This window comes from Myiozetetes cayanensis, unplaced genomic scaffold, assembly GCF_022539395.1.
Source record: "Myiozetetes cayanensis isolate MyiCay16 unplaced genomic scaffold, myiCay2020 scf18, whole genome shotgun sequence".
NCBI classification, from domain to species: Eukaryota; Metazoa; Chordata; class Aves; order Passeriformes; family Tyrannidae; genus Myiozetetes; species Myiozetetes cayanensis.
The window spans coordinates 6,893,623-6,910,708 of NW_026087389.1; the positions used below are offsets into that span (position 1 = coordinate 6,893,623).

Consider the following 17,086-nt stretch of genomic DNA (forward strand, 5'->3'; position numbering starts at 1 on the left):
GGGATAAAGGGAGTATATTCTGGGGAGAATCTCAGGCACAGTGTGACACTGCCAACATGTGGTTGGCTTCTCCAAGACTCGACAATTCTCAACTAAAGCTCTTAAGAAGTTACAGTGGTTTCAGGCACAATGTCCTTCCTTAAATCACTCAAAGTATATTTCTCCTTTATTTATATTGCATAGTTGAGATAGTAATTATTAGATAAGTGCAAAAATAAATTCCACCATCTGAATGCTTTTTTTTTGTCACAGTAAACACAACAGTGAAAATCTTCCTCTGTGGCTGAAACTGAAAATAAAGAAACCACTCTGAAAAAAGCTCTTACTGACCTCTTGGCTCTGCAGGTACACAGATTTCAGGGTTTTAGCAGCAGAGGAAACAAAGTTTCTTGAGTTTTCAATCCTGCAGACACTACTTTTCCATTGAGATTTGTTTAAAAACAATAAAACACCTAACTAATTTTTAAAATGAGATCTTACAAATTCATGAGATCCATTTCCTTCATAGCATATCTGTTCACTTTACCAACTAAAAAGGTTTCTATCTTATTTATAACATTTAATCTCGTTATTACTAAGAAGTTAGTCAATGACACCTTGGGATAATAGGCTTATTTTATCACAGTATCAGAGTTCTGTTATCAGCATCATTATGTTCCACTTTGTAGAATGTTTATTCCTGATACAGAAAACAAGGAGTCAGGTCGAGGCACACAGCTCAGTTCCATGGCAGGCTGGAAAGACTTTTTAAAACTATATTTTTAAAATAAATGAATTTCATCTGAAAGCAATTCACAGGCAACATATAAGGAACTTGAAACACCACATTTAAGATTATTTTCATGAAGTGTAGTTTTTTTTTACAGTGTTTATAAAAACTTATGTGAATGTACTATAAAAACACTCAAAATGAGGAGTGGACAAATATGAGAAGTATCTTTCACTTGAACAGGATCTGGAATTGGCCACCTAATAATTAAGAGAACACATGTAATATAAGCACATGAATAACCATATGATTGTTCATGCTGGCTTAGTTTGAGGCAAAATTTCCTACCTGATGAAAAAGAGAATTGTTCATCAGTCCTTGCGTCCCTGGGATTGCACCAGTGTGTTTTGCATGAACATTGTTCACCGATGTCAATTTGGCAACTTTGTTTGATTTGCTGCTGCTGCTGTTGATGCTGCTTGAACCAGGTGAGCACTTTCTTTTCTTTCCTATTAATTTGTCAAGGGAAGAATGTGAATGTGAAAAACTGCTGTGTGAATTTACAGTCAGCTCACTGGACTGATGAACAAAGGGCCCTAAGGAGAGCGTGGAGTCGCTGCTGTTCATCATCACACTCATTCTCTTTATGGATTCTGCAGGGCTCCCGGTCGGAGGACCCCTCCCTGATTGGTCATGTTTGAGGCTAACAGAGTTAGCTTTGCTAGTCATACAGTTGAGGCCAACACTGTGGGATGAAGCTGTCACCGACGGATGATAGGAGGTCCCAGAGTTTCCAGAGTTCACCACACAGTTTTTTCTGAAGGACTCTGTGGAATGAGAAGGTGCGAGCAGTGCGGAACTGTTTTTACGCTTCTTTCCTGAGCCGCCGCTGCTACTGACGCTGCCGGTGCTGTTACAGGTGCCACTGCCAGCCGAAGATTCCTTAGGTTTAAAAGATTTGCTGGATTTCATTTTCTGAGGTTTGCTGGGCATAGGTGAAGGTACAGAGGAAAGCACTGTAGGTGTTGAAGGGGATGAAGACACTTGTCTCGATTGCATACTGCAGACAGGATCCACTGCCCCCAAAGCAGCAGGATTGGCATTTAGTGTCGTTCCGTGGGATGGTACCGATTTGTTATTCAGAGACACACAGGAAGGAGATACCAACGCTGGCGATGACATAACCGTGGTGGGTAAGAGGAAACCTGCTGCACTGACACCGTGCTGGGAAGCAGGCATCGAGTTTGTCCGATGTGGAGCACGGACTGATGCTGTGGTACTGGGTGCTGGAGGAATTTTCCTGCAGGTGAACAGAAAGACACAAATAAAACCCCACGTAGCCACCATTCTTCAGACCAGTGCCCAGTCTAACAATGCTACATTGGAATGATTGTTTCTTGAGGCTGATTAATGCCACTGAAACGTTGCATTAAATTGGCAGTTAATTGTTGCAAAAAACAAAGCACAGACCATCAACCTTCATTCTGATTAACCAGAACACAAGATTACTGTTAACTAGAATCACAGGTTCCATGTACTTTTACAAATACCAAGAAGAACAAGAACTCTTTCGCTCCTACTCACTTCCACATTTGTGAATTAAGATGCTTCTCCAACATGAAGTCAAGTGCACATCGAATATGGTTCCACCGCTTGTCAAACACGTAATAACCTCTTCCAATTTGCTGACTACCAAATGTGCAAAACTGAAAAGACAGATTTTTATTGGCGTTTTCTACTTCCAGTAACAACTCTCTAAAAAACAAAGCACTTGTTTATAAACAGATATTACTAAATAATATGCTTTTTAATGTTTAAATAAAGGATAAAAAATATAAATTAGAATTTTTATTTCTATGGCATAACAACTACTTTTAGCCTTGGTATATTGGTATATTTTTCTTCCTATCTGATACTCCCATATTTAGGACTAAAAGCAAAAGTCAAATTTTAATCCCTTTGATTAAACAGAAATACAGGAGGTGTGTGTTGAGTGTACGTATAAAAAAATTATAAAAATATATATGTAACATCTACTTCTATGGAGCTACCAGCTATCTGCTTGTAGTCTGTTTTTTTTTTAAAAAAGGAGATAATTTGACATACAGTCTAGGCAATAAATTTGCTTTTAGTTTGACTAACTAGCTTTTGTCAAGATTTAAATATAAAATACATTACTGCTACCTTTAATGTGATGTTGATACCTTGAGTAAAAGATGTGTGTGGGTGTGGAGGGGAAGTCCAATAACAAAATCTCACCAAAAAGACACTGTTTACATGTCCTTATTCCAAACCCACAGTCCTTTGGAGCAGTTACCAATTTCATCTTTAGTATTTTGGCATTTTAGTTTCTTTTGGATTGGTGAAGTGAGCTATGAACACATTTTTTTTTAGTATGTTTATTTTGCAACTAGTTAAACCTTCACCGCCTACTAAGCCACAAAATTTTCTCAAAATACAGAAAAAAAAATAAAAAAATCACATACTCCATAGAAAACCACCCTTAAAACCCCCAAGTAATTTGTTTACAAGTTTAGAGCCAGGGAGAGACCAAAGTTAACTTTTAAAACGTACAGCGGCTGGTTGAGGATGATGACCTGAATAATGACAATCCAGTTTTTCAACAGGCTCTTCTTTTTCATCACATTCTCCCTCATCACTGGATAACCGAGATGCTGGCTCAGCTGCAGGCAAGGGAGGGTGAGGGGACTCGTGGACAGAAGGAGACTCACTGGGGGCATTTCCACTGTGCTGGGCTGGACAGCCTGGAGGCCTGGGCAAGGCAAGCAGTAACCAGGTGTTATTGAACCAAGTCTAGTCAAAAATTCCACCCTTTAAGTGCTTAGTATGACTGATAGAAGGAAATCTACATTAACAGGTTCCTGGTGTTGTCCATAGTCTCGGAACACACCCACTGAGCGGAAGGACGTGGGGTATGGTGGTACCCCTGGAAAAGCAGCATTGCCCAGTTATTGCTGACCTGCTGTTATTGATGCAAGTCAGCTTTTACTGCTTCAAACATCAAACCCTCCTCACCCAGAGTTACACTCAGCAGGTAATTGCTAATTGCACACAGTCATCAGGCCTAGAGCAAACACGCTGCCCCGTCCAACAGATCCCTATCGCGCCCTCAAAAGCTCCCAGTATTAATTTCATACCACTGGATCTGCAGATTTTCCTTACCTTGGAAGACTGGGGGGGTGAGGTTTGGGTTTATTAGGTAATAAAGGCTTTGATTCTGTAAGAGTAACTCCATGAGAATTTTGGTGCAGCTCCTGGGAAGTTTTAGTAGGTGAGGGATGTGGTTCCCTGAGAGGGGGCATCTGCTGATGATGATCCGAATGTCGAAGAAGTTCCTTTTCCCTGGTTTTGCTTTTGTGCTCAGCTAATAACACATCAAATCGTTTTCTTCGACCCTGTACAGCCCTCCGCTGGGTTAAGGAATGTGTCTGCAGAACCATGAATAAATCATTAATCCCAGGCTATTGCATTTGTGGAAGTCAAACACTCAAAACACGTGTCTACAGCTCTAAAACAGAGAAAATCATCACACTCCTGGTTTAGTAAACAAACGGAAATACGACTTAGAAAACAAACTTATAATGGCTTGGGGGATTGTTATACCCCTGTCTGATACAAAGCAACAAAACCAGCAATTCAGTAAAAGGCTTCTTTCAAATTTCTTTTTAAAACGTGAACTGCCAAGTTTTTTATAAGGTTAAGACTAGAACTGAAAATCTTTTTTTTACATTGATATCTCAATTGCCAGCTCCTGCAAAACTAAAAAGAGATAATATTTACTTGCACTTATGAAAATAATCAACACAACAGCGTTTAAAATAAGACTTCTAATGGGAGACCTGAAAAATATTTATAAAAATACTTTGCTGCCTACTATATACTAACATATTCCTTGAAAACTAACATAATCAAATAGATATTAAGGAATGCAAAACATCCAGCAGAATCCAGAGTCAGAGAGGACTCAAAGTTCTTTGAGTGTCCTGAACGTTACACACAGTAAGATCTGTATGTGCATAAATGGCCCAAATTCCAAGTAAGGTGAAATAGATGAAAGTTATTTTTCTGAATTGTTAAAAGTCACACACAATACCTTTTTTAATATGGCACCAAGGCTTTGATTTGGTTCATTTTAGTAGGTAAAAATTATCACATAATTCGGACACAAATAGCAATTTCAAAAATATTTTATCAGTAGGTATAAGTAATTGCTAAGAAATGTTTTTACTTTCTTTTTCTTTTTCACTTTTGATTTGCATATTTCTCTGCTAAAATCTTCCAGCTTTTCCCTCTTCCATTAGCAAAACAATTTCCTCCCCTCCGTAATTCCAAAAGGGCAATGTGTTCAAGTTCAGTTCCTCTGGGTCATTAGTGCCAGCTTCATTTACCTTTGTTCTGTAGGTGGTTTATTTACCAGATGCTTCCCAAACTGACAGGTTAAGCTGCTTTGCAGGAAAGCAGCAAAATATTGCACAATTGCAGGGAATCTGGATTTTTGCTTCCTAGGGACCAAGTGACACCCCTCTGTCCCACAAGATTTTGGAGCCAGAGGAGGCATTTGGTCTGACTGAAAGTTTTTATGGGTTGTTTAATTCAGAGTTTGACCTCTAGGCAATGCTCCGTGGCTTTTGCAGGAGCCTCATTTCCGAGCTGGCTGCAGCTGTACATCCAGCAGCATTAACATCTACACAAATACCTCCCAAGTACCTGCTGCAGACTCTGCTGGGGGGAAAGGAGGGGCTGTGAGAGGGGAAGAGCTTGAATTATTTAAATCCTGCACAGACAATAATATTTTCAATGCATATGAGGAATTTTCAAATTCATGGCCTACAAGCCAAAGGTTACCCCCAAACAGAGGAACATGCTGGTCCCCTGCTGCCCACATGTGGAGTAACATAGAGTGTCCCATGGCAGCATCCACATTTAAAGGGTTTATACAAAAATACAATTCCCCAGGTTACTTTAAGAAAACATGTTTTTGAATAAATAATTAACTGAACTTCAAAAACAATTCCTTCTTGGTTCTGGACAACATGTTTTGAGAGGCACCATTTAAAGTGGTAATTACTGACAGCAGAAATTTGTAGCTTTCCATTTTCTATCATATTCCTCAGGAATTTGAATTAAAACTGCAGATAATCTTATTCAGATATCCTACCTTGCATGTTAAAGACCTAGTACAAGGTTTCCTGGTTTCCACATCAATGACACCACAGTATATATCAGGATCAAATTCTCTCTCTGTCAGAGATACACAATATTGAAAAGTTATCAAAAGACATTTAGAAATACTAACAACATTTAGTTTCATTATAAAAATTAACCATATTGGAAACTTTTCAAATAAAACACAGGCAAACGTACAAATAAAAATGCACAATAAAACTGTACAAATTAAATTTTCTACACTCTCAGCATATTTACGGTGTGCTGAAATACAGATCTCCAGGCCACAAAGAGAATGGAGACATTTACACCTGTAAGTGACCCCAAAGGAGGAGTCGATTCTGCCTGTTAGGAGAAGTCACCATCATTATGGATTGTGACAAAAAAATAGTGGTTTTTTAGTTGCTGGTTTTGGTGTCAAGAACTTTTCTGTCATTCTACTAATACTCAAAGTAATTGTGTCTAAAAAGTGTAAAGAGCAGACGGGTTTCCATTTTTGAGTTTACAAGGTGCTGGTTGTTCTATTTTCTATATACATTTGGACCTTCCATATAGAAAGAAGGAAACAAAAATCTTTAAAAATTTTAAAACTGTTGGAACTGACAGGCTTTAATATCTGTACAGTTTCTGAAAGCAAAAGTCATATTTCAAGGTGTTTGTATTTTTAAGTGTATGTCACATGACAGATGTAAATTGTAATATAAAAAAAAAAACCTTACTACAAGGTAAAGTATTAGAAAAGTGTTTAATTTGCTCCTGAAACTTATTTCTATATGTATTTCTATAGATACACTATTAAGAGGAATACAGCAAATAATAATTAAAAACAATTACCTGACAATCTTTTATGTAAAAATTTCCTATTATTTGTATTTTCTTCAGGTTTCTTTTCCAAAAATGGAGGCACAGAGAGAAGACCTTTACCATTCAGTATCTGTCCAGGGGAAGGCAAGGGTGGCTTTGGTATTGAGGGACAATTAAGGCCAGTCTTTATTGAGGAACTCACAGTAGTAGAACAAGTTGGACCAACAGCAGCTTTCAGTTGGGCACCATCTATCTTTGGATGAATCTTTTCCACTTTGACAGATGGAGTCATACTATTTATGAAAAACAAAGGGAAGCAAATTGAAAAAGAGTAGTTAAAATATGTTATTGCTCAACAATACTCTCATCTAATCCCAACACAAATGTAGACCTTCCTCCTTTACGCCTCATTCTCTTACTATCTTTTTTATTTTCCTATTTTTTATGATGTCCATAATGTTTTCTGCCCTCTGTTCCCCCACTTCCCTGTAAGTATTTCAGGGTGTCTTCAGGGACTTCAGAAACCATTATCTGGATTCATAAGACAGAGTATCACCAAAGCAACTGGAATGGACCCCTTATGTCCAGTGAGAAATGCCCTGTTCTGTGACAGTAAATTGTATCAGCAGTGCTGTGATCTCACACATGCAGGTCAAAAAAATCACCTGAATCAGAGCTAAAACTCCCTTATGATCAAAGTATGCAGATTAGATCAAAGAATTAAGAGCCCCTACTGAAATGACCTTCATTCATGGTGATTTAAGATGCAGCTTTGCAAGAGTTCTTATTCAACATAATCATGGGTATGAGCTATAATTTTTGACTACTCCAGGTTGCTGGAAAAGATCTGGAGGAGTCTGAAGTGATAATCTCTTAAACCAAAACCCCTCTGAAAAAATGGCACTCTCTACTGATAGAGCAGTGCCTATGCAAGTAGTAATATTTAATTTTTGTCAAAATGCATACTCACATTTTATCATGGGGGACTTTGCTGTGCTGTACCGAATGCATTAACCTGTTGTTTCCGCTGATCTGCAGCTTGTCTTTGGGTGATTTCAACAACTTGGAATTTGATGATGGTGCACTAGTACCTCCACTGGATGAACGATTGCTCCCAGTTCCACTGCTACCTTTGCTTTTTGAAGGGAAAGATGAAATGAGGGAAAATACTGAAGAGGAGGGAGGAGTCAAAGGCGGCTTGCTGGAGGAGCTGTGTCTTCTTTCTGAAAAGGAGTGAAAAAAACAGGGTTTAAGCTCCCATACAGAAACAATTTTTAAATACCTCATGTTGTCATTTGTTACATTAACATTTTTGCTTTACTGGCTTGGGAGGTCTCGTGCCACACACAGAGCATAGAGGATTCGAGCCCTCACTGTAATCCATGAGGTTCCACTCAATGCTGGTCTCCAGCGGGTTATGGGAGTCTCTTCAAACTCTGGGAGCTACATTCCTCAGGCACTAAAGCTTAGCTCTCTCTTGATCTTGAAGACAAAGCAAGTGAGAATCAGCCCAGGACCTCAGACACACAAAGCCAAGAGACCCCTATCCTCAGGCCCAGCAAGTTTATGTATAGTATTTCCTCAAAGGTTAAGAATAATTTGTAAGTATGTCTACTAATGGTCAAAATTATCTTAGATCCAACATTTTCACTTTTACTTCATGACAACCCTTTGGCATGGTCTACTAGACCTTCGGTATGGAACATTCCTGAGAACAGCAGGTCAACTATTGTTTTTTGGGGTATTGTGGGTTTTTTATTTGGTTGGGTTTTTTCCCTCTTGTTGTTTCTATTTAGCAACAACATGAAAAGCAGCAACAGATATTCTTCTACAAAACCAATAATCTGAGCATTTGAATGGTCATATTCCATCACTGAATGTGCTATTTAATTAACACCAAATCATGAGCATTTATATATTACCAGCACAATTTCAGCTAAAATAGTGTATATTATAAAGGCAGTTCTTTAGAACAATGAATTCTCAAAACACCTGGCAGCTTCAGGGAGCACCCAGCTCTGCCTACACACGGACATGTTAATTGACTGTTTGCTGATACTTGGACACCTTTGATTCCTCGATGATCTCTGTAATCAACACCTGCTTAAGAGACACATCTGGCAATCAAGTATATGCAAACCACAGATCTAAGAGAAACAAGAAGGAGGTCTATCAGAGGAGTGGAAAGGCAGCAGTAACATCTCTTTCTCAGCCAAGTACTACTAAAGGTGCCTAAATCCACCACCGATCAATCCCAGGATCAGCTTACAGGTTTTGACTTGTGTGAACTGTGAAAGCAGCAGGCTACTCATGAAGTTACAACTACAGCCAAGAGTGAAAGCCAAGTCCAGAGCAACCTGTGCAGAAGTCTGTAACGTTCTGGGAAATGTAAATCAGTATATCTGTGTTCTGCTGTATATGACCCATTTCTCCCCAGTCTTATATACAGCAAGGACATGTCACTCGGATGACGACCAACCAGGACTCCACTGGTAGCTGGAAGCCACCAAACAAGACAGCACCAACTCTGCACCAAAGTCATCAGGCAAGCAAGAACCAGAGGGGAAAAGTCGAGCCACTCCAGCAGTGCAAGAGGAAGACACGAGTCTGACACCTCACCTGCCAGTTTTTTACAGATGTGGGCAAGTAACATTTGAAATATGTTCATTAGCTCAGGAAAAAGAAAAGAGAGCACATAGAGCCTTGACTCCAGTGAATAAACGATCTCTGAGACTGAACCAACTCCTATGTGTTTCTCTGTTTAACTGCAAGATGGGGGCAAAACCACTTAACGAACCTTCAGCAAAACAGTCATAACTGCTGAATGAGTATTTACCAAAAAGTGGAGAGGTCGGGCACCCAACAAAATGGGGTAACATTTTGTAATGTTGCCCAACAAACAGCTAACAAAAACACCCAACAAATGCAGTAACATCATCCATTTCAAGGAACAATTGCCTTAAAAATGTAGTATTTAGAACGAGTAGTTATTTGTGATGTTCAAAATCATCCACTTAGGTTTTTTAGAACCAGTTGCCACTGAGGAGTCTGTAAATGAAGTATTTTAGCATATTCATGTTCTAGTAAATGCCTGTGCTTCTAATATGACACACTGCTTATTGCCAAATGGCTTTTTATAGCAATGGCAAGAATCCCTGAGCAGCTCTGATAAGTTACTATTTGAGGGCCATTAGTTCAGCGATGCTACACCCTGAGAGATTACTCTGTGAGATAATGAGAAAAATTGCTCAATACTCTTCCACCTTCTGTATATTTAGAAAATTCAAAATCCAAGTGCTTATCACAGTTACAAATAATCTCTAATAAGCCAGTGGATGACTAATGCAATCTCTGGGAGTTTGTTATGATGACTTTTGCTTTTTGAAGGAAGAGAGGGTGTTACTTCCTTGAAAAATCCTGGCAGAAGAAAAGAAAAAGGGACTAGAATAAGACTGAAAACCTCCTTGCATACAATCATGGGGAATAAACTAGACAAAACAGTAATCTCAGCTATTAATCTGAATGATAGGAACACTTCTCTTCTGGCAACTTTAACTGGCACTGTTCTGGCACCAAACTGAGATCTTACTGAGTGCTATTTGCATAAATATTTCATAGCACCAGGCTCAAACAAGTGAGTTTAACATAAACAGAAAGTGTTTTAAAATGGCAATGATAAAAAAAATTACCTACGAGAACAAAGCCTAACAGTTGATCACACACCAATGTAAGAGTGTACCTGCCAGAGAGATTTCCCATACAGAGAGACACATCCACAGAAAAAAAAAACCAAATGAACTTTTTCTATAATTCTGGGATCAATTTCTGAAAGAGATATTGTAGCATTGTAAGGCTGTGAATTCTTCACTTACCCCTTCTGTGCATAACCATGACTTGTGTAGCCCATCAACAAAACAAGAAGAATGTTCAGCTCATTTTTCATAACCTGCCTAGACCTGATTTTTGGTTGACCTATGCCCAAGTTGAGGTAGGACTGGTTATATATTTGTTTATGTATAATGTTTCAGTTGTTCTACAATATTCACGTTTTTAAGTGAAATCTGAAGTTCTCTTTTGTAAACCACGCGAAGAGCACCAATCCCTCATGTTTAAATTACAGAAAACTAATATTATTTTTGAAACCAGATATGTGTTAAGCATGGCATACTTCATCTAATGAATATATTTACTGACAGATTGACATAGTCTTTTAATGGAAAAATTACTACACAAACGGAATAATTAAGACCACCATGCTTATTATGCTAAGCATATTATAATAATAAATTCTACTAATCTTGCCAATCTAATATAGTTCCCATTTGTCATTGACTCATCCTGAAAACATTTAAAAATATAACTATCTCCAGGTGTTAGTTTTCAAATTTCAAAAATTGGCACTCGCATCCCTTCACATCACTTTTGAGAGAAAAAGAACTTTTTATGTCATGATTGCTTACACAACACATCAAAGTGATATTTCCAGTACTGCACCTGTGTATCACGGTTCTCAACTCTCAAATTTCGTGGAAAGCATTTTTTATGTTAAGATTTTTCTGTTTGGTTTTCTGTTTGTTTGTTTTGTTATTTAAATGTCAGAAAGGTATAAGTTTTTGCTTTCGACAAAGAACTGCAAAGTCCTCCTTGATCCCACAGCACTGGGAAGGGTCTGACCTAAAATGAAAGTTGTGTTCAACACTACATTTTAACAGATAAACTCCTCCCTAAATATCTTTGCATTTATATAACATCTCTGTGACCCTAAGGAGAAGGGCTGGAAAGAGTCAGAAAGCTGTGAAAAGAAATGGCATCCCAAAGGAATGTCTCTGCTCAGTGACCAGGATAACTGTTAACTATCAAGCTGGAAAAATACAGCATCTTGGTGCCATAGTTCAGCAAGAATTACATATACATAATGCCAAAGGACATAGGACTTCCTCATGAAATGAATACTGAAAATATAAATCTCTTAAATAGCATTAAAAAAAATTAAACAGTTCACTTGGCCTTTAGTCTGGCTGCCATTTTTTTGGGTTAAAAATCCTATTTTCCTTTGTGTATTTTCTACTAAACATGTACTAATCTTTGACAAAAGTGCAAAAAAGTAACATGGAAGGAGAAAAAGAAAAAAAAAAAAAGAGAAAGCTTCTCGTCATGTTTGGCTACTGCATCTTATTCTTTCATCTCCGAGTAAAAACTGGGACATACTGTGATATATAACTTATTGCCATACCAAAAAAATAAAATAACCTTTCATAGTAAAAAGTATTCGATTTTTCATAAAATGCTACTTTCTTTGAGCATGCTTAAGATAAAAATCATTAAGTAAAAAAAAATTTAGAGCAACAATACTCTTAAAAATTTTTCAAAACATTCCTCCCAGATCTATGCTTTTTCCCCAAATCTAGGAAGTGCTTTGTGCTCTTCATTCTCTCTGGGCACCAATTAATAGTTTTGGGCAGCAAATACAAGATGTAGAGATCAAATTTCATAAACGCATTTTTTTTTATACCGACTCCTTACATAAGTACTGTGCAAAAAGTCAAACTGACCTGTGTCAGCACTAGAGGAACCAGTGGTAAAAATGAAGCACAACCAGGCAAACACACCAGTTTGGTTCAGTCAAACACGTTGCCACTTCAGTCAAATTTCAGAAGAAGTTTTAACGTAGGGTAAGAGTATCATGTAGAGTAGGTGTAAGAGTATTGCTCAGACTACAGGATTAGATGGTGTATATTGAAACAAAGAATAAAACCACCTTTATGTTTAAGTAATTATAATTTCATATATCTGTCTTGCCTAAAATATAAGCATGACAGGAGTGAAAATTAAAGCGAACTTGTCCTCTTCTCCATCATACTGAGCTAATGTGTGACTCGTCATTTGAGAAATTATTTAATACAGCCCCATTAAAACAAAAATCTTTTACCTGAGGATAAAATTTATTTTCTGTCAGTAAGAGTATGACATTTCTAGAGTAACTGTGGAGAGCTTAGTGACTTGATCTTCTCATTTCCACAGGAAGATCAGATCCATGACATGACAGCAGAGCACAGACGGACACTGCTATGGAAGGGCATCTCACCATCGCTGCAGATTTCACTCTGCGAGCACCTAAAATCCCTTTTGCAGCTCTAACCCAAGCTGGGCTCTGATCCACCATCACTCTGATCTCACCATGGCAAAGAAAAAAGAAGAAAAACTAGATCCATGCAGGAAAAACTGGGAGCTAAAACAATCACAGGCACAGCAGGCAAATTACTGTCCCTCAGATGCCACCCTGGCAGTGTGCAGCTGCTTGGGAGCAATCGCCTGTGCGGGATCTTGATCTGCTGCTCACTCACTTATTGCTGCTTTATTATCCTGCTCTAATCACGGGACCTAGATACCAAGGATTCTGCCTTAATCTCCCACTGATGTCCCTTTAATCATCCCATCAGTTCTGTGTGCACTGTAAGGCAGGATGAGGTCACTCCATCTTCAGTTAGGTGGTGTTTGACCTCACACTCTCAGCTGAACAGAGAGCAGCTGAACAAAGCCATCTTCGCTTCAGCAAGAAAGTTACAGGATGACCAGTGTGACAGACTGCCAAGGCTTGATGGGCACCAGTACAATCTGTCATCTCCCCAGAGGTGCTTTGTCTTACTGTTTCATAAAAAAAACATTGCTTTGCAACTGGCAGCTGGTATTATTGCTTATCATTCAGTTAGCAAAACCACAAAGAGAATCTGACTGATAGAACCTGTATGCTTGTGGCACTCTAAAGTAATGCTTTAGCAGGGGAGAAAAACAAGGGAAGTATATAATTTATAGTGTAGGATACCAAATACAAGTCAGGGTGGCACATACGTAACATTGCTTTATGTATTCACATCACTTACCACTCTGGTTTTCCATATCTTGACCAGAGTTCTTCAGTATTATAAATAAATAACAATAGGTATAAACTATTTCTCTAAGAAACAGTTTTATATAATATCTTTTATAAAAAGGCTATGACCAAGCAATACTGATGCAACTTTGTATCTTGCACTTCCTCACGTGAAAAATATTCAGTGCAACACATAAGTTTATAATTTTTCTAGATATTTACTTTGGAGAACTGAAATTCACTCACAAGCAATCACTGTGCAAAATACGTTAGACAAAGGTATGTAAAATCATATGTAAGCAGGGTCAGTTTTGTTGCTGCTATTGAAGAAAACAGAGGGAGAAATGGAAAAAGAGCATCCTCACTAGTAAAATTCTGAATGTCAACTTCAGTACTTTAAAATAATATTTAAAAAAGAAGAAATCCTGTAACTATAATTTAGGGTATTTGAATTATACTTTTTATGGTACAAGTACAGCATGGCCAGGATGGGGCTGTAATTCTTTGGTAGCACAACACTAAATGGCAGCAATGCCATCTCCTCTGTAACTGCTGCAGGACGGCCCCAAACCCTGCACACCATCCCTGGTCTCCAAGATTGCAACGATGGAAAGGAGAGTGAGGAACAGATTGCAAACATAGTTATTAAGAACACAGCAATAAATAGCAACACTAAAGTGCATTTAAATAAACAACCATCAAGTACATCCCCTTCCCCCACTGCTGCCTCTCCACAACTCCCTGTTCATTACTAAAGCTAGTTTTTCCATTTTTCCCTATTTATTACTAATCCTTTCAAAACCCCTTGCATTCAGCACACATGAGTAGTTCCGTAATCAATTTCCACAGGATTTAGAACTCCTCCTTAAAATACACAGGGTTTTCCCGAGAGATGTAAAATAACCTTTCAAGCAACAAACCATGCATAGTGCCATCCCAATCCTGCAGACAGACAAGGGTTTTGCTGTATTGTGCAGCAGCAAACTGGAATTAGGGATACTCCCATTAGGTTTGTTTCAGCTATTCAGAGCCCCACGAGACCAGAAAAACTCTCAAGAGCAATGTGGGAAAACCCATAGAGGCAGGATATTAAATTATTCACAGAGCAGAACCACAAGCAAAAAATGGAGCCAGGGAGACCCACTGTTGAAATGTCCCCCTTCATGACACAGAGAAGGATGTTTTTCCCCATCCTTCTCCATCCTCCTCTTTGCTCAGGTAAAGCCACATGCAAGGGCTTTAACACCTCAAAAAGACTCTGGCACAACACCCAAGCTCAAACTTACACTTCCCCAGGGAACCTGCCAGGAGGCGGGGAAAGGACAGATTTCTCACCAGGGAACTGGCCCTGGCCCTTGCACTCAGTAACTGTCTTGTAAATCTGTCAAACACTGAAATATAAATATTGCAAAGTTATTATGAAAGGACAGTAGAGTGTCTTAGATGGTAATCGGGCCATGAAGAGATTATAACATCCACATTATGAGCACTAATCTCTCTGTAGCCTGTTGATGACATGACAATACCTGCACAGCCTGATTAAAAGGCAGGTATTGAATAAATCGTTCTTTTGCTATTAAAAAAAACAAAACAGTTGTTTGAAATAAATTTCAGAAAAGGCACAGAAGTAATAAACAAAAGCATCAGAGAGAGGTAACCAGCGTAGGTCAGCAGCATCTCAAGATGCAGAATGGGCCAGCTTCCTTAAAAACACCACTCGAAATGTGTTGTCTCACATATGTTTACCCTGAATAACATTAAAGAAAAGCTTCAGTTTTTCAAAACAAGCCTAAAGCAAATTCAAAAGAAATACCCCCCTTCAACATTACTCCCAAGTTCAATAAGAAGTTGAGTAAACAGAAGTTTAATAAAGAACGGTGTGTTGAAAGGTGGGAATAAAGAATTAAGGGAAGAACCAACTGCTTTTCTCTCTCTCTGCCCATTCTCTACCCAGAAATCAGGTTTATTACCATGTTATACCTCTTCAGCATCAAGAATGCTCCTTACAAGAACTTATCACATAGTATAATATTGTGTCATGAATTCAGATGAGCTCACCTAACCAAATGCCTGCCTGACTTTCATCTTGTTAATCCTTCTATTCACTCCACGATCAGGAATTTTAATGTTTTCCCCTGTAGATATTTCTATACATGTAGCAAACTTTAATTGTTGCATGTTGACTTTGCTACAAAATAAAAGATGCTGACAATGAAAACTTGCTTAAAGGTTGTTACTGAACCTCAATACTAAGGGGGTTACAGGTTAAGTGATAAAGTTCTGGAGACGGGTTTAAAAGAAAGGCCTTGAAATGGAAAGCTCTCCATAAAAAAAAAAGATCAAGAAGAGGGAACTGACTTTGTTTTGAGCAGGGAAATAAGAGGCTATACACAAAACCAGCAGTGTCAGCCAAGGTAATCATGTTCTTTGATTTCATCTTTAAGAAACCACAGGATAAAAAGACACCGAGCACCAATATTTTTCTTATGTACTGCACGTCTAGTGACATCCCCTGCCACAGGATACGAGAGCTCTGTAAGATTAAAACACAAAATATAACCATGTGCATGGCTATTTGAACCAGTCAAGTACAAAGCCACACTCCTCTCCCCGAGGTGTTACCGCTGACCGTGAGGAAACGCTGGCTGATGGAACTGAGGAGGAAACTCCTGTCACACTCTGATGTCAGCTGTCCCCATACACCAACCATACACACCTTCTGGATGTGACAACTCACGTGCTTCCCTACAGCAAATGGGACAAAAGCCTTATCTATGGGCAGTGCCCACTGGCAAGGAAAATCCCTGGAGAAATGAGAAGAGCATGAGCGATCCAGGCTGGGGTTCTGCCTGCAGAGCTAACACACTCCATTTTCTGTTCTGAGGTTTTGGACATAAAATTCATAACTTTTTCAGGATGGAAAAGGAAGATGGGAAGCAAACCTGTAGTAAGATTAATTGCAATATTTTTCAAATTTCCAAAATTTGAAATCTCTTGGAACATAAACACTCAATTTGCAACATCAATGGAAAACAAACAACTTGTTTTTTTCTTTTAAGTCAGATCCTTATATTACTTTACCCCAACTTAACACTTTTATTCATTAATACTTTTTCAAGTATAAAAAAGGATCAATATAGCTTATTTCATTAACATTGGTCAATCACAGTTGGCATAAAACAACTGTTTTCAGGTTTAAAAACACTGACCACGTTAACTATACACTAATTAAAAATTTACTGCAGCATTAGCATAGCAAAGTCTCAGGGAAATCACTAACGCAGCCAAACGAGGGCATAGACCTACTGTGCCTTCACAATAACGTCTTTCAAATTAAATATACCAGCCTTTTCACATTTCCCTTTGAAAGAATGGAGCAATGCTGTAATTAGGATGTCCTAACTCAAATGTTTGTGCAGTTTAACCTTTTAAATAAAAGACACGACTGCACTTGACACGTGCAGGCTGTGCCTGCATTTCCCATTTCCTCCGAAGCCAAGCACAGACCATCCTGC

General features: G+C 38.5%; 1 protein-coding gene across 4 annotated transcripts in view; it reads right to left on the minus strand.

Moving 5' to 3' along the window:
* The window catches only part of ATXN7 (ataxin 7), an 83,556-nt gene that overhangs the window by 583 nt on the left and 65,887 nt on the right, over positions 1-17,086 (minus strand). For all 4 annotated transcript variants that reach the window (XM_050312633.1, XM_050312635.1, XM_050312632.1 and 1 more), the window contains 7 exons: positions 7,671-7,923; positions 6,731-6,993; positions 5,889-5,971; positions 3,893-4,158; positions 3,284-3,482; positions 2,294-2,415; positions 1,058-2,009 (listed from right to left, as the gene is read on the minus strand). In XM_050312633.1, coding sequence (XP_050168590.1) covers positions 1,058-2,009; positions 2,294-2,415; positions 3,284-3,482; positions 3,893-4,158; positions 5,889-5,971; positions 6,731-6,993; positions 7,671-7,923 — 2,138 coding nt within the window. The remainder of the gene's footprint in view (positions 1-1,057; positions 2,010-2,293; positions 2,416-3,283; positions 3,483-3,892; positions 4,159-5,888; positions 5,972-6,730; positions 6,994-7,670; positions 7,924-17,086) is intronic.